This window comes from Semicossyphus pulcher, unplaced genomic scaffold (assembly GCF_022749685.1).
Source record: "Semicossyphus pulcher isolate SPU_LCO1_2020_fin unplaced genomic scaffold, fSemPul1.0.p SCAF_6, whole genome shotgun sequence".
NCBI classification, from domain to species: domain Eukaryota; kingdom Metazoa; phylum Chordata; class Actinopteri; order Labriformes; family Labridae; genus Semicossyphus; species Semicossyphus pulcher.
In genome coordinates this window covers 24,467,522-24,489,049 of record NW_027211737.1, presented here as the reverse complement: position 1 = coordinate 24,489,049, position 21,528 = coordinate 24,467,522, and the positions used below count along the sequence as shown (strand labels likewise).

At 42.2% G+C, this 21,528-nt stretch overlaps 1 protein-coding gene across 2 annotated transcripts in view; it reads right to left on the bottom strand.

The window, feature by feature from the left end:
- The window catches only part of lmx1bb (LIM homeobox transcription factor 1, beta b), a 46,177-nt gene extending 31,534 nt beyond the window's left edge, over positions 1 to 14,643 (bottom strand). For both annotated transcript variants that reach the window (XM_069683362.1, XM_069683363.1), the window contains exons 1-2: positions 14,505 to 14,643; positions 13,833 to 14,019 (exon numbers count right to left, since the gene is read on the bottom strand). In XM_069683362.1, coding sequence (XP_069539463.1) covers positions 13,833 to 14,019; positions 14,505 to 14,643 — 326 coding nt within the window. The remainder of the gene's footprint in view (positions 1 to 13,832; positions 14,020 to 14,504) is intronic.
- Positions 14,644 to 21,528: the final 6,885 nt, after the last annotated feature.

Sequence of the window (21,528 nt, the reverse complement as noted above, 5' to 3'; positions counted from 1 at the left end):
ACACACAGTCAAACCCTGCATGTCTGAGCATACATACAAACACACACAAACCACCCGTGAACACGCAGTCGTTGCCAGCGATGTTTCTGTGAGAAGGAGACCACAGGAATTGTTTATCACTGCAGATCAGAGCGACTAATCAGAAGCAGGCTGTTTCTTCTTGAACCTGCGCGAGGTCGAGATGTTTCCTCATCTCACACTGAGACGCGTACGTGCCACGGCATGACCTAACCCCCTCCCACCCCTCCTCCTGAGTACCTAAGCAACCCGGGGTCCAGATCCAAAGGGACCCTCTGTGATGTTCTGCTATCCCAGCGAGACAACAAACATCAACGCCGTAGGAAACCATGCCTTACTCGAGACAAATGTTCCCTTTCGTTCTGGTTTATCTATCCCGCTCTTAATCTTAATAATTAGCAGATAATGCACATGTCTCTCTCTGCCACGGCTTCATACTTGTTATATCAAAGAGGCAAACGAATAATTATGGTAGATTAAAAAAAAAAGAGCAACCAGAAAGACAAGAACAGAACGTGATTGCTATGCAAAGTAAGATTTTCCATTTGCATTTGCCAAAGTACCATTAAATGTTATGGGCACATGAAGGCCCACAGAGCATGTTGGTCAGCGCAGTGGGAGTATGACATCTTACACTGTGCAGGGCCTCACTGTGAGACAGCTTCAAAAGAACTTAACCGTCAGGAAAAACAGTCTGTAGGCCTTAACCACACGGCGCGAGCAACGCTCAGATACACGCTGAACTGAGTCACCCTTAGGGAAATCGTAATGCTTCACGTAGTAAAGGTAGTTACGCAACTTTTCTTTGATATAAACAACAACAAGCTGGTCATAATATCCCGGCGAGGCTTAATGCTGTTAACAGAGAGAAACAGGCTGACTGCTGCAGAAAGAATGATCCCGAGCCAAGGCACGGTGATAGAAGTGATGGAGCTCTGCTGCCCATGAGGGATGTTTCAAAGACACTCGAACGCTTGTCAGTGCAGTTTATTACTTCCTTGAAATATCTGTAAAAGAGGAACCATTGAGCAAAAGAAAACTGTTTAAGAGCTGGGGGTGTAAATCTCTTTTAATGCTGCTGATCCCTGTGTTAGTGCCGCTTCCACAGAACCGCTCGCTGCTTCTCCCTCCCTACGGTTCCCTCATTACGCATCGTCTATAGGAGAAATGGCTACCTTTTCACTTCGCCTTCTCAAATATTGCAAACTATAAGCGGTTTTCTGAGTTGTAACTGCAGGGGCTGCGTCTGCCAAGAGTCTGTCGCTTGCACTTACCCCCTCCCCTCCCCTTTCCCCTTCCCTCTTCTCCTTTATGTCTGTGGCTGTTGGTTAGGAGAAGCCATGTCACAAAGCCAAAGTTGTGACATACAGCGGCATGTTGTTGTAGTATAAACTTGATATGGATATTTGTGAAACCACAAGAACATCTTACAGTGATGTCTACTGGAGCAACATTCCTGGAAACTATTTTTTCAGTGTGTTTGCTTCCAGTAAGGATAGATTCTGACAAGACTCCCGAAGCCCTCCAGTTCTCCCCCAGGTTAGGTTAGTTCCTGGTGGGGTGTTTTTGTGCGGAGAGGCCACCTCTCTTTCTTATCTTCCTGTCATCTCTGTGGGACGGCAGGGCATGACTCCTACTCTGGCTCCAGAACCACAGGCTTCCCCAGGACACCAAACCGCCGCTCCACACTAGATGTACTCTTTGAGAGGCTGGTTGTTTAGGGTGTGTCAGAGCTTATTAGCGCCAGAATGTGTGAAAAAACCAGAGCGGGGCGAAACCGAATTTGTGAAATACGTTTTTTATGGGTAGTTTCGCTGGTCTTAAGTGCCAGCAGTGCAGGGTTTACCACATGAAGCAGAGCAGGCGGACAGAAAATTTGGACAATCACAAAGAAGAATGTGAAGGTTGATTTTGTCTTTTTGTGATCGACAGCTTAACAAACACTATATAAATTTTTACTGATTTGGTAAACCACATCCCACTGCTATTTGGAGACGGATAAAATAACTGACACTAAACAAATTCATAAAACCATTCCCCTACCATTATTTTATGGGAGGAAGTTGATGCTTGTGAGCATAAATATCACATTTCTGCCCCCTAACTCAGTGGTTCCCAACAGATTTTTTTATGTCAGACACATTTGCAGTCCTGAACTCAAGTAACGGGTCATGAACATCTTTGTAATGGGCTCTTTTCAATTTTTAACATAATAAAAACACAAAACAACCAACATAAAAGCAAATGTGAGGATATAATTTCATCCAGTTAATCCAGTCAATGTTTGGGATGGTTTGGTTGAGATAGCTTCTGTGCTACAACTTAAGGTAGTCGACCCGGCATCTCAGCCATTAAGCTATTACTTTTTCCAAATGTGTGTCTGTTACTGTTAGCTAGCTATTTCAGCCATTTAACCATAATGTTACACTGCTATTTTTTTTTACATTTATCCATAACTTTTTGCTAGCTATTGTTACATTACATCCATAATGTTTAGCTATTACATTTATCTATAATGTTTAGCTATCTATTGTTACATGTATACATAACGTTTAGCTAGCTATTGTTACATGTATCCATAACGTTGAGCTAACTATTTCTGCTATTTATCAATAGCTTTAAGCTAGCTATTTTAACCATTAGCCCATAACTTTTAGCTAACTAGCCTATTTCGACCATTTAGCTACGAGGCTAATGCATCTATTTCTTTGAGCTATTTCAACAGTTTATCCATTAAACAATCTCTTTCAACTGTTTATTTACAATTAGCTATCTATTGTATTCATTCACCTGTGATTTGACCGTCTCATCTCCTTTGATACTAGTTTTTTTTATGTCACATGCTACTCCACAATCCTCCCACAAACCCAAGTACCCTTAGAAACTGTGTAAGAACCCCCTACAAGTACAAGTTGTTCTACATCTGGTTTGGAAACACTGATCTAAGGCACCGTGACATGACCCTTAACACTGTTTACTGCCAGTTATGATGAACCTTTGGTTGCCCTCAACACATATAAATTACTAAAATACATGCAAACAGTGCAAATGATTTAATGGTAGATGACAAAGGGAGAAAGAAAGACATTAGACATAATAGTTAGTCCAATGACAATGATAAAATCACAGATGGCAGCATGTGTGTAGATAGTCCCTCACATAGACATACTTGTGGGCAATAAGAAAAACACTGCGTTCCGAGTCACTGAACCTGCTTGCATTGTGGTTAATGCACTTATAATACATCGCAAAGGCCAAGCATGTTTTGCTACTGTCTTTGAAGAGGCCGAGGCTTCTGCCAAGCTACACCAACCTTCATGTTTACGTTGTGGAAAAAAAAACTCTCTCTGTGTCAAATCTAACTAAAAGAAAGTGCCGCCTAAATAAGCCGGCACTCTCAGGAGGAAAAGATAGAAATTCCTTCTCTGTCACACAGAACGAGGCTGTAATAATTTTCCTAACATGTAAGCCATAAAGAGATGCTGATGCCAGGGAGCGTGCTGTGACCCTGCCGACCCCGCGCCTGCTGCCTGGCCTCTGGTTAGTGTACGAAGCATCCAGCTGAAAGCTACCAGAGGCCTTCATGTGTGTATGTGACGTTTCCAAGGAGAGATGGACCAATTAATCTGATTATAGTCGCAAATCCTCCGACATGTGTAAGCCTGCCTGCTACCATGTGCAGGACAGATGTGCGGGCATGTGTGTGTTAACATGTATGTACCTGTGTGTGTCAGATAATGTGATACAAAGACGCAGTGAAGGTATGGTGGAGATGCACGAATCAGAATCTTGATCTTGAAAATCTATGACTAAATTATCAGTCGATAAGACGCTTAGTCGACTCACATTTTGTCACCTATCTGAACTTTTGTTTTCTAGCTTTGTTATCAACACAGAGAGATGCAGGAACAACCTCAAAGAGCTTTACAAGGGTTTTATTGGGGGCAATTTATCTGCGGAGGTTTCCTCTCTTAAACAAATGATTAAAACTGGGACAAAAGAGCGAATAAAGCAGTTTAAGTTTAAAAAACAAGAAGGAACAAATTAACAAAGCTTCGTATTTACCAATTTGATACGACAAAAAAATTCTGAGCACGGTACAGTCAAACCCAGGACCTAAAATAAAACGACATTTTGCAACATTTATCAGTCTTATCCATGTGAAAGGGTCTTTCCAGAAAAAAATCTGTGAGCTGTAACTGTATGCAGATACACGCTGTGGGTGAGTAGTCGTTCCTCGGAAGTCAGAGAGCGACAGTTAACAGTACCTGAAATGAAATACTGGGTGAAATAGTAAACCCTCTGTCAAAGCTTTCGCGGTCTGTTTAAAAACACAACACCCGAGCACTTAAGGGTTTTAAACGGCCTCTTTTCATTGGCATGGCTATGAATATGCCTATTCTGAGGGTGATCCTTTCATTTTCAAGCCAGAGATCTGAGTCTCAGCTCGCCGTGTGTTTGTGCCACTGACGGCAGCCTGCGCTGAGGGGCGGGAGGAAGTGGAACGAGGAGCTGACAGACAGGGCCTGATACTGCGCTTCCACCACAGGCCAATCCCCAGCTAACCCCTGTGCTGACAGCCAGGATGTAGCACTCATCCACAGGCCACAGCCCAGGCTCTGGGGCCCAGGAAAAGGAGAGCAAGGAGAGCAGGGAGAGGGCCGGTCTGCTGATGATAGAGAGGGGTGGAGGGGGGGGGGGGGGGCGGAGGGGTGGCTGGTGGTTTGGGTGGCACGCACCGCTTTCTGCCTCAAGAGGAGAATCCACAGACTGTCGCCTGCCAACAGCGTGTCCAACGCTTGGCCTAGTGACAGACCCACTGCACACACACATATGGCTGCACACATGCGAGCACATTCACGCAGGAATGCAAAAAACACGCTTAAATGCAAAGTAAAGCTGGAACCTGTGAGCCAGGAGATAAACATGGTGTGTTAAGAGCGACATGAAGACACGTTCACACCACAAACACTCAAAGTGCCATTTTTTCCTGAAACCAGATTTTCTGGTTACTTTACAGATTAAAGAGTGAAACCGTCCAACACAGACATAACAGATGACGGCCTCATTGTGCGAGTGCTTTCACTGACAGCACGAGTCATGTGAAACATTCATCTCGGAAAATTGCTAAAGCAGAACCAACATTTTCGTGTAGTTTAACCTCCCGAGCCAGAAGTAATTGATAACATGACCTCATCAAAACTTCACTTCTCCGATATTTGTTGCGAGTCTTAGACGGACTGAAGAGTGCCGGTCAATAAATAACGGCGTCCTGCTCTTTGCGGCGCAGGAGCACAGTGGAGCGATGAAGGCTTGAGAGGCCAGCGGTGACCCCGGCCGCACGCTGCGAGAGGGCTCCGCTCAGAGCCAGAGCTGTCTCTCCAGCTGGGATCACAACACAACTTTGGAGCTCTGGTTTCAGAGCACGACTCCGGCCTGCAGGGCCGACTCTCCCCCTGTGCAGGGCCGGCGTTAAGGCAGACAGACACCCCGGGGGTCAGCCGACCCACCCACTCTCAGAGGGAGGCCAGCGACAAGCATAGAGGCCAAAGAGTGATTGGGGCTGCTTTGCTTTCTTAAAGGCTGAGTTTGTGTTCGCATGAAGCCTCAGCTACTACTGCTATTTCTGTTCAGTGGGGTTCCCATTGAAGTGACCCCAGAGGCAGACTCTGTGCATAAATAATGTGCTATGAGGTTGAATCAAACAATACTATCGGCTCGAGGAGAGAATTTAGATGAATGGGGAAAACAACGCTGCCTTTACCTGCAGCGACGCATTTTTCTTATCAAAGCGAGAGAACAGAAGTCTCCATCCAGAGCGCGCGCTGTGAAACACACGAAAAATCGTTATGTTTTATCCCCTCATCCATCCATCCCTTTCATAGACACCAGATCATTTTGCAGCGTTCAGGACTCGTGGAATTTCCCGAGAAGACGTATCGTCGGAGCTTTTCTGGGAAATATTAATACGGAGCCAGCAGAGGAAAGGTAAAGGGAGAGGGGATCGGGGGTGTGCAGCAGGGGGGTGAGGTACAGACGATCGGTATCATGGCATGCTGCCTGATGATAAAATGCCTCTTTCAAGCTCTGTTCTGTTTGCCACCTTTTTTCATGCAGAACATGATGTCTGTGTTATCAGCCGTCCTCAGGGACACCAGTGGAGGTGGAGGTGGTGGGTGTGCAAGAATCCAAGATGGGTCAGTGGTCTTCTCCGCACACACACTCCCCTGTCATCACTGCAGATTCTCCACATCTGCCTCGCCTTACGCCGCTCAGCCCTGCTCCTACCGAGCCCCCGTCATCTCCACCTTCCCCTCCCCTCCCACGTCTCCACCCCCCCCCCCCCCCCCCACCCCCATCAGGATCATCCAAATATTTCCCCTCGTTGCTTTTTGAAGCTTCCATGGGTCACGGGACCTCATGCACAAATCACGCTGGCTTGCCGTGGGGGGGCCGGTCAGACGTGTAGAAACCCAATCTGCAGTGTTTTCATACGGGGGTTATTTTTCTTGCCAAGACAGCCATCACCAATCAGCGGCTGGTTCTAAACAGCGAGTTTAGGGAGCTCTGGCTGTGGATGCCGGTCCTGGCAGCTGATTTCGACCATATTCCCCAGCTGCACCAGCGGGAAGAGACGGAGAGTAAATTCAGAGAGCCTGACAGCCTGCAACGGTTTAACACGGGGGTTAGCCCCAAATACATAGCTCTGGGTTTATGTTGATGGATGGATAACCAAATCCCTCTCATTGTTTGCAATAAAACATAGATGTTAGTTTTTACACTGTGACACCACACTTGCTATAGAGCTGAATTATGATCTAGCGAGGAAAGAGACCTGACAAATGCAGAAATTTAGTCAGCCGCCAGATTTGGAACTTGTATTTTGGAGATGCAAGGGAGGAAATAACAAAGTCAAACACACGCGGATAATGAAAGAATCAAAGCAGCTCTGCAGTGTGTGGGCACAGGAGGCTCAGAAGCGAAGGCGGAATTTTCATAACACAGAATATTGGACTGGCCCTCCAATATTCAGGCCGGTAAACAGGACAGACAGAGAGGGATGAGCCGCGCGGACCTTCCCTCCCACCTGCAGAGCACACCAGCTCAGAGCGAGAGGAGACGCTGGGCAGGAATCTGGAAGTGCTGGTTAAAGTAATCACATTGGTTTCACTGCATCTGATCTGCAGTCTAACAGACTTCCAAACAGTTGAATGAGTAAATAAAGTGCCCCAGGGGACTCCCGCTGGAGATGGATTACCACGAGGGTGCACACACAAAAGGAGCTGAAGCCCCACAACCCCGATGTGAGCCGCGGACAAAAGCCTAGCGTTGGACCTCGACCAGGGAACCGGCAAACTTTATTAATCTCATCCTAGACTCAACCTCCTGCTACTGCGATCCATGCACTCATACACTGACTCATGCTCTTCTGAGAGCAGGTACGCGCTTCTAAGATGTGTGCGTCTGATTGGGCGCAGAACAAGGTGAACATATGCATGTGGTTGTGGTTGTGTGCATGTGCTTGAGCAAACATTTCAACATACTGTAGATGCACAAATGTGTGCGCCTGAGTGTGTACGCGTCCGCTCGAGTGCATAGACCACATAAGATGAGTCTCATGCTCACTTGGCTGTGGAGGCCGGGGTCTGGAGGGGGGACTAAGGGCCGTGGCATTCTGCAGCCCCATCCCACCCCGGCCCCATTCTTCCCCCTTTTCTGGGCCTGACACAAATAAAAGGATTAGGAGCCCCCGTTTCCGTCAGACCCTCCATTGAAGACAAAGCTCCGACCAGCTTAGTGTCACACTTAATGATAAAAGTGCAAATCTCTGTCAGTCACTTTGGGCAGGAATACCGGTATTTGGGGGGCTAATCTCATTTGATGAAGATTAAAAGGGGTAAAAAAAAAAAAGACAAAGAAATTCAGTATCTGAACACAAATCTATAAAACAGCCAAATTTTTCATGCAGCAGCTAAAACGAGGCGCTGAAATGTGTCTTTAAAACGCAGGGTGAATGTGAGGCAGGGGAAAGAGCTTAGATGAGAGACAAAGAAAGAAGAGAGGAAGCAAGTGTACACACACAGTCATACACATGCGCCCACACCCTCACAAAAACCTGGGGTGTATGTAGACAAACACACGGCTCTGCCCATTCCCATGTAGAGCTAGAATGTGTGACGTGAGTGTGAGAGTAAGCCTTGGGCACACAACAGTCTGAATGCAGCACTTGCCACTATGATGCCAGTCCTCTCTAGTGTATCTGCGAAAAGCCTACGTGTTGGAAAAACATTCCAGAGTGGGATCACGTATACACAGTTGGGGCCAGCAGCGATACCGCGAGCCAGCAGCAGAGGCCATGTCTCAATTTCTCATGCGCGTTCGACCGGGGGGCCGCCTGGAGAAAACAAGCGTGGGCTACTTCCAGAGAGCGGGGGGCAAAATGAGACAAACACATCTGAAATTAAATTAAAAAATGAAGCAGAAATTATTTTGTAGCCGCAGACACGCCGTAAATGTTATTTGAAATGAAAAATGGAGCGCTAGCGAAGCTCCAGCCGCTTTAAAATGTTCTTATTCTCCTGATTTAAACATGTAATCTGGCAAATTGAAATAGAAAACATTCGCTGAGTGTGTGTCTTTCTCGGCTGCCTCCTTTAAAAAGCCGATTATAGTATTTCGCAGATTTAGCCAAAATCTAATTTGTAAATTGCCTTTAATGGTTTGTGGTAGGCTTCCTTTTTGTTATGAAGAGTTGTCATGCTGTGAAAATAAACCTGAAGGCCCGAGGACTTGGAGCCAGTAATGAAAATCAGTACGCCGCCGAGGCCGATGGCTTTTCTCTCCACCGTCTCTGATTAGCATTCCCGATTGACTGACATGTCCCACTGGCTGCCTAACAGCCGGCTTTAGGAGATGAGGTTAAATTGTGGCTACCAACAAATTGCATGCTTGAGTTCCCCTGCACCCCTCTGCTATCATCCAGTGTAATGTGAGCACACCAGGCAGATCCCTGTGCAGATCCTTCTCCTCCCCGGCACTACGGCTCCCTCACACAAAGCCGCAGAGACCTCGCTCCACATCCCTCGCCACCAGTCTGGCCTCTAAAGTGGTGATGGGCATTACCGTGGCTGAGCCTCTGCGGCTTCCCAGAGCGTCCTGCAAAGTGCTTTGTGCTCCAACTGCTGCACTAGTATGCCTATAGCCCCCCCCTCCTTCTAACACACACCCACTCATTTCTGTTAAAACACACAGCGGAAATGCCTTTACAAAAATAAACCGTCATGAAATCACCTGATAATACTTCAGATTTACTGGCTGCATTGCAGGAAACATGCAGAGAATATAAACAGCAGAGTATTTAAACCCTTTATGCATGAATCGGGTGTGAAATTTATAACAGCACTACTCATACACACAAGTAAAACGATATGTTTGAATCAAATATTTATCGTGCAAAGAGCTATTTGTGGGAACCGGAAAGAGATTCAAGATGTAGCTGCAGATGCAAATAAATACGACTCCAACAGGTCCTTTAAGAGGTAAATACGTGGGGTGGGTGGGTGGAACGGTTAGCGATGAGATGACAGATGATGCATCCTCGTATGCTGCAGGGACAGGCCGAGCTATGTTGACATAAAACCCAATACTTCCTTACAGAGGAGCGGGGCCAGCTTCAGCCAGCTCCTCGCCGAGCACTAAAAATCCCAGCAAGCTGAAGCAATATTATCCGGCTTAGTGTTTCTAACATTAGATTTGTCTCTCTGTAGAGGTCCTCTTTTATTTACCCAAGAGCGGTGGCTAAAGACTACTTTTTGTCCTTTTTAGGGAGAATTTAAAAAAAAAGTGTAGGAGAAGTTAGAAAGTCCTGCACAAAGGGAACACACAGAGAACAGAGCTGCTGCTTTTGAGGACTGAGGACGATCTTTAATTAACCGCACAACTGCCCGGCTGCTTTGACAACACAAACTACATCCTCACTTCTTTTGTTTTGTTTTGGGTGTGCATATGAGCGTTCACAAAGTGCCAGGCCACGCGGGAGTGTCCTAGAGTGAGTAAAACACACACACACACTCGGAGAGCTAACACAGAAAGCCAGCAGTCAGCATCTCTCCAGCACACACACACACACACACACACACACTCGAGCTGCAGAGTCCCAAGCACAGCTAATTAAAAAACAACAATTTCACAGGAGGGCACTCCAAACAGTTTCTAAAAAGCAGCTCTCAGCACACCGGGGGATCGTCCAGCATCGTGCACGGGGAGGTGAGACAGGTTCTGGGGGCTCTGCTTCTTTTTTTTTTTTTTTTTTATGGCTTCATCACTGCTGTGTTTTCCTACTACTCATACTACCCTGACCTCGATTTCATTCTGCTTACGGCACGTGAATTAAAAATTATAGGACAAAAAAAAAAAAATCTGCATGCTGGTGTGTTTGGATACGTTACAAATGCAACAGTTTAAAATAACATTTAGGCGGACAGTAAAACTTTATAGAGCGTGGAAAAAAATCTGCACTGGTATGCATCAGCAGGACCCAAACGCAGCTGTATTATATATTTAGTTAATGTTTAGTTTTTTATAGATGGAGCCCGTGGCTGTTTCTAACAAGGCAGTCCATTACAGGGGTGTTGTCCAGTGATAGGCCTTATTACACCTCTCCTTTCAAAGCATCTGCTCGGTTAGAGGAGAGCTCTCCCCGGGGAGAAGATCTCCCTCTTTCTAATGATGTATAATTGACCTCCAAACACCAGGGCACAACAAACTCTCTCGGGGTGGTGTAATTCCACTCTACCTTTTACATACCGCCCGTCTCGTTCGAGCTTGTTCCTCCTCTACGGCTATGGCTGCCGTCCAGCTGACAGCTCTGCCTTTTTGCCTTCAATTTTTATCAAACTCGCCCTGAAATGTTTGCAAAAGGCCGCACTATATTGCCGAGTTTCACCTCTTTTAGCATGCATTATATTTTATTGTCCCCTCTGGAAAATGCGCCTGACATCTGTGCATTTGATTTACTTTCAGGGCCTTAAATCTAAAACTCTCCTCATTCACAAAAACACCCACAAAGCGGGGATAAACACAGGTCAGCCGCGTGGCGTAGAAGGAGGCAAACATATGGGATAAACGCTAATAAAATCCAATCTTGTTACTATATAATTGCACTATATGGAGCGAGATGTGTTGAACTGTGTTGGTGGGAGGTTTAATAACACAGTACACAATTGTTTTCCCCCGTCTGCACTTAAACCTGTTCCAAAGGTGCCAAAAAAGACTGCTTGCCAATCCCTTGATTTATTATAGCCAGTGAGAGCTGATTACGGGGCATGAATCAGTTGCTGTAGGAATGTAATTAGGCACGAAGACCTCTGTAAGGCAAGGAGCTCTCTTCACAGCCCAGAGCAGTTTGTGGGCTGACAAATGCATCTTAAATGGGTGTCATAAAAGTCAAAAAGGTGCCAATTACATCCTTAAGTATCCCATCAATGCAAACGGAATAAACAAAAAAAAAAAGAGATACTTGTGTCTGCGTGATGGGAGGCAGCCTGCAGCTAGCGTTTAACACACACAAAAAAAAGTGTGAGAAGGAGGGTGAGGAATTAAAAGATGTGATGGATAAGAGAGTGTGAGAGCAGGCCGTCGCCCAGCAGGTTGTTGTGTTTGGACGGGGGGATCCGGCTTGCCACACAAGCTCACACAGCATTCAAATTAGCAAATGTAGCAGAGGAGAAGAAGGGGTTGTGCACCAGAAATGGGCATTGCAGAAATTATTTGGAGTCAAAATATATCTTTCTTTTCTATCTCTGTGTCTTTTTCTCTTTGCACAAGCCTAACTAAAAAAAACTACAAGTGCTCGGTGCTACAACAGGCCTGAGAAAGAGATCCTTCCCTCAGCTTCCAGCCACCTCTGAGCCGTGACGCCGTGACTCCGGTATCCCAGAGTTACCGCTATGAATTTTTCCATTGTTATCAGCCGACTACACTCCTGTCACAGAGCCGGATGAATGGCACGCATGGCAATAGATGTAACTCTTTGTTGCTTGCGAGGTATCTAGCAGAGAGCCATAATGCGCCGGTAATCGAAGTAGAATTGTTAAAAAGGCCGCACACAAAAAGCTGAAAATGTAGTGACAAGCATGAAAAGCGCTCATGCGATGAGAAACACAGGAGCACCCCAGGGTCCTCACAGGCCAAACAGCCACCCTCAGCATTGTTGTTTCTCCTCTTACAATATTTGACTCACTTTATCTGCTGCTTTTATGTGATAATTCACTAATTAAATTTACTAATTTATCTCACTCCATGGACAATGGCTGACATGCTTCCTCCTGTCAAAGGCCTAATTCAGAATTTAAAACTTTATTGTAATTCAATATAAAACAATAAGCACAGGGGGACAATTCCTACATTATTATTATGTATCTGTTATTTAGACAATTATTATTTTTAGCAGCTGCAATATTAATAATGCTGTTTTTATTTATTCATAGTGTTGCTTTAATTTTGGCAGAGTAAATTATTAAATTAGCAGCTTTATTTAATATTAAAGTCTGCTGCTGTAATCACACTATCACAGAGTAAGACCGAAATTACTTTCGAAGTTATTCTGCTATTTAATACTAAATTATTTATACCTTTAAAATTATTTAAAGGCATTATGTGTGCGTGCGTGATTCGCGCGTGCGCACATGCCTTAAGTTCTGATTATTTTTTTAAACTAAATTTACGTTAGCATGTTTAGCTAGCAGGTAAGTATAACTCATATAAAGCGCCGATATATATTTTAATTTCTGCGTTAAATGATTGCCATGCTTCCTGCGCCGCGTGCTAAAACACGTCATATTTAATAACATTAAAAGGCTAAATAAAAAGAATAAAGATAGTCGAGAAAAAAATTAAAATAAAGTCAAGAAAACGGTAAAATATTATACCGGAAGGAGCTAAAGGAAGCTAGATTTAATATGACATTTAAGGCAGTCGATGGATTAGATTTTCAAAATAAATGCATTTGTGCTTCTCGGGAAATTAAAACGTAGCCTGCGCTGTTGGTCACCATCCATATATACATATATTAAAAAAAATAACTTTGCATATTGTGATTGAACATGAAGTGGAGGTGGCACAGGACGCAGCCAGGAAATAGAAATACACACAGATGATAGAGAGCGGAATAAAAACCGATACTGCACGCCTGCACACTCTCGGGCCTGAGAGGCACCACATCCTTTTTTTGATATAAACAGTCTGATTCCGCGGAAACAAATGTGGAAAATATCGTGGGCCACTGTGACAATAATAAAAAACACACACATATGTCAGTAATATATGAGCGCTAATGCGAGCGTCCTGCAGACAGCGTGAGCTCTCTGCTGCACACATTTCCATTCCTCTGATACAGAATTCACATTTGTTAAATACTTAATTGTAACTCTACTTCTTCCTGTTTTTATTAAATATTTATAATTGATTCTACAATTTGCAGGACGCAAAACGTCAATATTACACTCCGGCTGAACGAGCAATATTAACATGTTAATTTGTATCATACCTCCATGTTGGTATGAATATTTTTTACACCTGATTAAATCCTGTAAAATCAAATAAGACTTCACACAAGCTGAAAGACTTTCCAGACTTTGAATGACACATACACACACGCATATACACGTCCACACACACACACACAAGGCCTCCAGGCCAGCCAAAGCCATCACAATGTCTTTTTCTCAAATCACTGCACACCAACCAGCGCCATCTGAAGAAATGCAAGAAGAGAGAGAGAGAGAGAAAGGAAGAGGAGCAGATATTGTGCTTACTGTTGGTAGTCGTGTTTGCAGTAAAGTTTCCTTTCTCTGAAGTAACAGCTGGTGGTGAGAGGCTGTTGACACACGGTGCACTGCAAACACTCCTCGTGCCATGAGGAATCGTTGACCCTCATCAGGAAGCGGTCGGAGATGGGACGCTGGCATCCTTCACACACGGAGGGATGATGACAGTCGCTGCCTGGAAAAACGGCGGAGGAAAAATGGAAGAGAAAAGGCCTGAATCACACACAGTAATGTGGTTTAAAATACTGTAAAGCGTTAAACATCTACGCACTGGCTTCTTGGATAAATACATGCAGGTTTAAGGTGTTTAATTAAATAAAAACTGCAGATTATAATGGATGAATTTAATATTTTCTCCCCAACAAGGCCTGCAGATTACATCACTCATTCAGCCTTTAGAATACTTGGATCACTACGGGTGAGTTTCCTTGACAACTGCATGAAAATAAAACTACATTTTTCATCATGATCTCTGCTTCCCCCCCCCCCAATTTTTATGCGTAAAAAGGAACTTTTGTCGGTTTTCACGTGCGTAATTGTCAGGAAACACAATCAGCAGTGGGCGTGCATGCACAGTAATGACATGCAGGCAGGAACAGAAGTGTAGTGTTCACACTTTAGGCTGATTTTCTGAGTTTTGTGAAAGAATAAAAGCCTCACCGAGCATGACTCCGAGCGTGGCCTGTCCCGATCGCAGGGGATGATCTTCAATTTTTATGCCGTCCAGCATGATGCACGTCTCGGACTGTTCTCCTACGGAGAGGCGCTCCAGTGACACCAGACCTGTTGCAATATCCATAAGAAGACGAATAAAGTCAGACTTCAGAGGAGGGGGAAAAATCCACAAAGGCTGCCTGTCTGTCTGTGCGGAGGAAGAAGAGCGTAAAAAGGACGAGCTGGAAACCTGTTGAAACCGTTTGAGTTCCGCGTGACACTCAGCCTGCAGCTCGGAGGAGGAAAAATAGAAAATGAGCTTAAGTGGAAGAAATGCAAAAAAAGTCGGCTTTAAAGCTCGGAACAGTGCTAAAGTAAAGACAGTGTAAGCCGGCTACACAAATCCCAGATGTGTGAGAGCAGCGTGGAGAGACAGAAAGCAAACAATAAAGGTGTAAAAGTCTCTGAACAGTCACCTGTTATGATTAGAGACTGAGGAAGCTCTATCTTCTCGTCCTCAAGCCGACGGGAGAGAGCGTGGGGTTTCTTCACGGAATCACACTTTTGTCAAGGATGAGACGAGGAAGAAAAAGTTGACAACAAATCCCCACAAAAATATCTAAAGCAGAATGTGTGTGTAGATGTCCCAGCCGGCTGTAACTCTTTGGAGGTAACGCAGGCGGTTGGTTGGTTTGTGCTCCTGTCGCTGCAAAAGTCTGAGATCGAGATTGAAGCGAGTGGATCCTCCCACTCTTGCATGCATGGCTACACTTTTTTCTTTCCCCCATTCAGCGCCATTGGGATGCGATTGGAGCAGAGTACAGTGCGCTGCACACAGTCCAATAACAACACACACACACAGCGAGGAAACCGAGCGTCAAAAGACGAGAGACAGAAAAATGATATTTTACAGACACTGGAGCTGCAATGCAATGACATAGCAACAATAATAACAACAAGGGTAATTATAATAAAATAAACAATAATAATGATTAGTAACTATTTTTTTTATTAATTCATGTATTTTATCACTCGCTTTATGCAGAAAATAGTCCATGCTAGCGTAATATTTAAGCAAAACAACAACAACAAAACCTTAGAAATATTGAAGCGAGAGGGAAAAAATACCTGGGCTAAAAACATCTATCTATAGCCTGTTCTTTATTTATCATGAACTGTTATATTTCTCGCAGTATAGTGAAACAGATGAGCATCTCGTGCCTCCTCGCTCTTTGTGTATTGTTTCAGTGGAAGCTGCTGTCTCCTTTCAGCTGATGCACCTGGCGATCAGAGTGATAACAGCCGCCCTGTCCTGCACCAAGGAGGCCAAAACGGGCCATGGGCATCCATCTTCCGGTCAGAGAATGGAACCGATAATTATAACAATATTCATATTAAAAATAAGAATCAAACTGACGGACCTGTACTTTGTTTATTTTGCAGGAACAGAAGCAACTGATCTAATGCTGTTTTTATCTGCAGTGCAACAATCAGTGTAGAATTACATGTATTTTTTCTTTAGCCTGTGTATTAGCTTACATGTGCGTTACAGGTTTTGTAAGTTAATAAAATGTTGAATGGAAAAATAAGATAAATGATCTGTGATTTTTTTTTTTTTTAACTGTAGCCTGTAACTACAGGCTGCTGATGGGACTGTGCGATGCTTCCATGTCACGCTGCACGAGAGCATCACTGATATCTACTTATTTTAAAATGGCTAGCATACATAGCTACAGGCGAGACAATAGAGGAGCACTGAACACATGGAAAAAATGCTATATGTTTAGGTAAGCTAGTGCTAATTTCCACGCGGGCTTTATTACATTGAAATAAATAATAATAAGTCTTAAAATAAACTAAATTAACGGCTCAATAAACACAATTAAGACATGCCTGACGCAGATTTATCCTTTATGACGTGTATTGACACGACAGCGATAATAATAATACTCGTAATAATAATTACATAATAATAAATAAATAAAAATAAATAAGCTGTAAATTGTATGAGGAAAAATTCAGTCCTACATTACACTATTGCAACACAAGAGAAGTGCAATACGCGTCTATGGTAAGTATGGAAAAATAAAATATGTAATGTACCATGTAATTTTCCCCCTCACTGCTTCTCAGTGTTTACCTTCGATCATAAGGCCTTTCTGCTGTTGTTTCTGCTGTTCTTTGTGAAGCATCAAGGCGATGACCTGTAGCCCAGTTCTGAAAACAGAGCTCACACTGATGGCGACGCCCTCTGCCGGTCAGTCAGAGAACTGCTGCAGCAGAGATACAGGGAGAGCCAGACACAGACAGGAGATCTGTTTAAACTATTGACACAAATTAGAAAAATGGAACCATCAAAGAAATGTTTTAAAGCACAAATACATAGAACATATAATGCAGTTTTTACATGTTTTTTTTTAACTTAAGGACGCAGATGTACTCTCTCTGTCAGCATCAGTCCATACCTGACAGTCATGAAGTCATCCTCCCCCGGCTTCTTTGCTTCTCTCCCTTCCAGCACTTCTATCAGCATGGGGTCAATTCCCTCCGCCTCGCACTATATTGGATTATCCCATACCAATAAGCGGTATTATGAGCTGAACAATATCAATACAGCATAATCAATACATTTTTTTAAACACATTAAGCCTGTAACACTTCATGTCCTCCCCCCTCGCTCATCGAGCAGTGATCGACCGGGTCACTTGTGTGAATGAGGACATCAAACATTCATTCAATAAATCAATCCGCCAACTTTTCGCTCGCGGTGTTTTAATGAGCCTCTACGTGACGAGCCCTTCCTACTTTCTGTAAGAGAGGGGAAAAACAGTTTACAGCAGGTGTGCGGCTCACAGGCAACGCTCTACTAAAGTTTAGCAATTTAGCTCAAAGTGAGCAGAACTGTTGCGTCCAGCGAAAGGTAAGCGAGCACGCGCCATTACAGCTGCGCACATTCCAACGGGCAGCTGCGATTTCGATTAACATTTCAAAATAAGAGTATTAATATTTAGAAAGACGAGATGCAGAAGAAATTATTTCCGAAAATTTGATCCTTCATTTAAATAATTGAGCGGCAGGAATGATAAAAATGGAAAATATTCCGCACATTATTGCCTGCTTTGCATCCAAACCGGCGCACAATCGGAAGGACAGGACATAAAGAAACGTATAAATCTATTAGAATTGATCAGGCTGGTTATTTCAAAACGTCTTTTAAAATTAACGTCTTTATTACTTATCGTAGTTTTATTCTGAAAAGATAAAATATCACCAAAGAACGGACATAACTGAAACTAAATAATTGAAAACAATAAATAATCAAATTATTTCACGACTTCGTTAAATTCAAAGCTCATCTAAACAAACGCATCAATCAAACGAGGATATAAACATATAGACAATTTATCTGCTTTAATTACATTAACTTCCCGCTGTTTACAAGCCACGCAGGATCCATTCATTATCAGCTCAGAGAATCACTCACACAGCTCACACTGTGTCAGGCCTCAGAGCCGCAGGCTGATCAATGCTCTGAAAAATCACACTGAATAATAATCCTTCACCTGAGACTGAACATCATGGATTGTATTCTTCTGTAAAGAACGCTGCATCTGTCTCATTTTTTAACATTTTGGCTTGCGCACTTTAAATACAGGTAAAACAAAGCGCACCGATAATTAAGTAAAAATAAAATACCTTGGTGAAAATGGGACGCACGCGCCTCATGCTCAAAGGAGAAACTCAGTAAAGCAAAGACATAATGGCTGCCTAAATTGCAGGGCTCGAGCACTTTGATAGTTAACTCACTTTGATCTTTTAATGAGTGTTTCGAAGCTCTCCATGATGCTTTTTTTAAAAGGTCGAATGAAAAACAACACGCAGGCTCCTGTAATTTGTTTGCTGCACAGTTGCACTCCAGCGCCTTAGACACTGACCGGCGGTTTGCAGCACCAGTTTCTGATGCTTCAAACATTTAAACGAATTCATAGCAATATTCTTTTGTCCTGGAGTTTCTCTGAAAGCGTGACTCAGAGGGTTGAAGAGCAGATTATTCCTCGTCCTGTCGCCGGATCTGCTCCTGGATCAGCTTATTCCAGGTTTGCACATCTGCAACTTCTGTGATTTAATCTGTCTTTGCTTCGTCTTCATGTTTTCTGCAGCTTTTTATTGTTGCTTTCCTGCCTTAAAAATGAATATCGTTATATTATCGTTATATACACACAGCAAGCAAACAGGCAGAGCTCTGCTGTAATAACAAATAAGGTATTAGACACAGGGCCCCACAGGCCTGAGGGCCCCTGAATACTAAAATAACAACTGCTTTGCTTTGACTTTTTAACTCATTTTAATCACAAATTTGGTCCTTTTTAATGTGTACAATTTTGACATTTTCTATAAGCATTATTTCCAAGTGTGAAATGCTTTATAAATGATTGATTTTTCCTCTTATACAGTGGACTTATTGAGATTACCTCCTCCTCTCCTCTCAGTCATACTTCTGTTTTTGCCCGCCTGAGCAACATGAGCCGTCTCCCTGAGACAGCCAAAAAAATGATACTGCAGGATAATCCACACTCCCAAGGGATTAGGCCCAAGTATAATACAGCACTGTCAACCCATGGTGAGATTTGTTTATGTTATGATTTATTGGATTCAGGCTTTTTTTTTTTTTCTTTCACTGACAAATGTATTGAGTTCCTGACAGATGGTGTGACAGAGTCTGTGTGTGACAGCGAGCTCACAGAAACAAACTGTTTACCTGCATCTGTGTTTAAGAGACACTGCAGAAACCCGGCTGTAATTAGGTTAACAAAGGATTTAATAACACAGATCTATTACTGACCAAAGTACATGTCAAATTATACACATAAGTTGCATGATAAAATCAACAATAATTCTAACAAACAATGTAGCTACAATTTAAAAGGCCAAAATGAAAATGCTTTTAATTGTTAAGAGGAAAGTTAAAGGTGGATAGATTAGATGTGGTTGACTTATAAGTGCATATAAACTATTATAAATTATATGTAAATAATACCCAAATACTGCATGTAGTTATGCACGTATAAGCCTTACTGTTTAAAGTCCTGTTATTTAACTCTTTTACTTTTATTTCAGGGTATTTTTTTATCAATCTTAATCCAAAAGTCAAGTAGCCAAATATAAAACTTCTCTTTTAAAAAAAAAAGAACTAATGAAAATAATAATAACCATAAAAATGTAATCAACAATGTAGAGAAAGGTGAATCATCTACCAGGCATTTAAAAATGTATTCAAATGTACTTTTAAATGTTCATTTAAACACAGAGCATTGCTCCTCATCATCAGTGTAAGCTACACTCTCTCTCTCTCTGTAGGTGTAGTTTTAGTGAAGGCTCATCTCATGACAGAGATCCAGGATGCACTCACATTCATGCATCATGTCCCCTGACTCAGTGTGAACACACATTACCTCACCGTTTTATTCTGATACAACCAGAACCCCCCGAAAACCCGCAATCTGAATTACAATATCGCCCCCTGCTGGACAAAACCGGGCAGTACAACTCCCTGTGCTCCTCCACAGCAAAACTCCTATTATAACTTAATATGTGCCACACCTAAAGAAATGCTCATTTAAAATATGTGCTGCTTTAATACACTCCCTATAGAAACATATTTATTAAAACAAAATATTCCTTCTGTCACATAAATATTTATTACAGCTCGTTAAACTTTCACTGAAGTCATCACTGGATTTGTCTTCACTTTATGTTAGTGCAAATTATTTTTTAAATAAGTTAATCATGTTTTTATTCTAATTAGGACAAAAATCAAGCCAAGTCATTTTATGAATTACTGCTATATGTTAAAACTTCAACAAGCAGGCTTTTATCTTGTGTGTATTTCATTAATTCTCCTGTTTAATTATTTCTTTACTCTCCTTTTAATGAGAATAACAGAACGATTATATATATGCTTTTAATTTGAAAAGTTCTGAAGCGTTAAGTCGTCTAATGTTATTTTAAAAAATGACCTGTCAAAATAAAAGGCTTATTAACCTGAGACCTTTCCCAGACCTCTTAGGTGCATTTAACTGACAGTTAGATAACAAACAAGTAGTTATTTACCACAAAGTGTAACACAAATGTATATGAATTAAATACATTTTGAACATGTTAAATGTTCCTCATCATTGTATTTATATTTTTATATGTAGTTTGACAGTTTTTCCTTTCTTATGTTTCCTTTACTGGTATTATTGTTTTTGCTAAATGTTGCACTTTAATTCTTTTGTTTTGTTATAACAATATTATACTATTTATCATAAACATAGCATTAAAAAGAGGCTGTATATTTTTAAGTGTATGTTTCACTGTTAGTTGAATGTTTTGCATCTGCAATGAAAAAGTGTGTATGCAGTTTCTTTTTTTAAACTGTAAATGTCCAGTCAACCGTTCTGTCTTTATATAGTCATTGTGATGTGTAAAATTCTCTTTTTTTGTTCAGTAAAATAATGCACAAATAAAGCATGAAATATAGACTACATATATATTTTGAGTTTGTCGATGAAAAGATGTTTGTGGACATACTCGGTGTCATTTTGCAGCAATAACAGAGATTTTTCACTGTTGGTTAAATGTTTTGCAAACATCTAAAATATAAATTAAAATACAAACACAAACAAAATCTATTTTTTTATCATTCATAATAGTTTTTTAAAATCATAATATTGTCATCATGTTTTCATTTTAAATAGACAATGATATAAACAATGTTTTTTCATCTTAACATGTGGTATGATTTGAATTCCATTTTTCCCCAAACACTTTTTTGTTTTTTAGTCATTAAAACTAAAATGTCAATTTAATGGGATTTTTCTGCATTGTGTCATAGTATGATATTAATTACAAACAAACAAACAACAAATGTTTGGTTGAAACCCACTGAATACTTCTCCTCTTCCAGAGGATTATCTCCAACCATTAAAGAAAAGTTGTTCAAAGTGGGACTGCAGACGCTCACAGATGATACATTGTGAGACTCAGC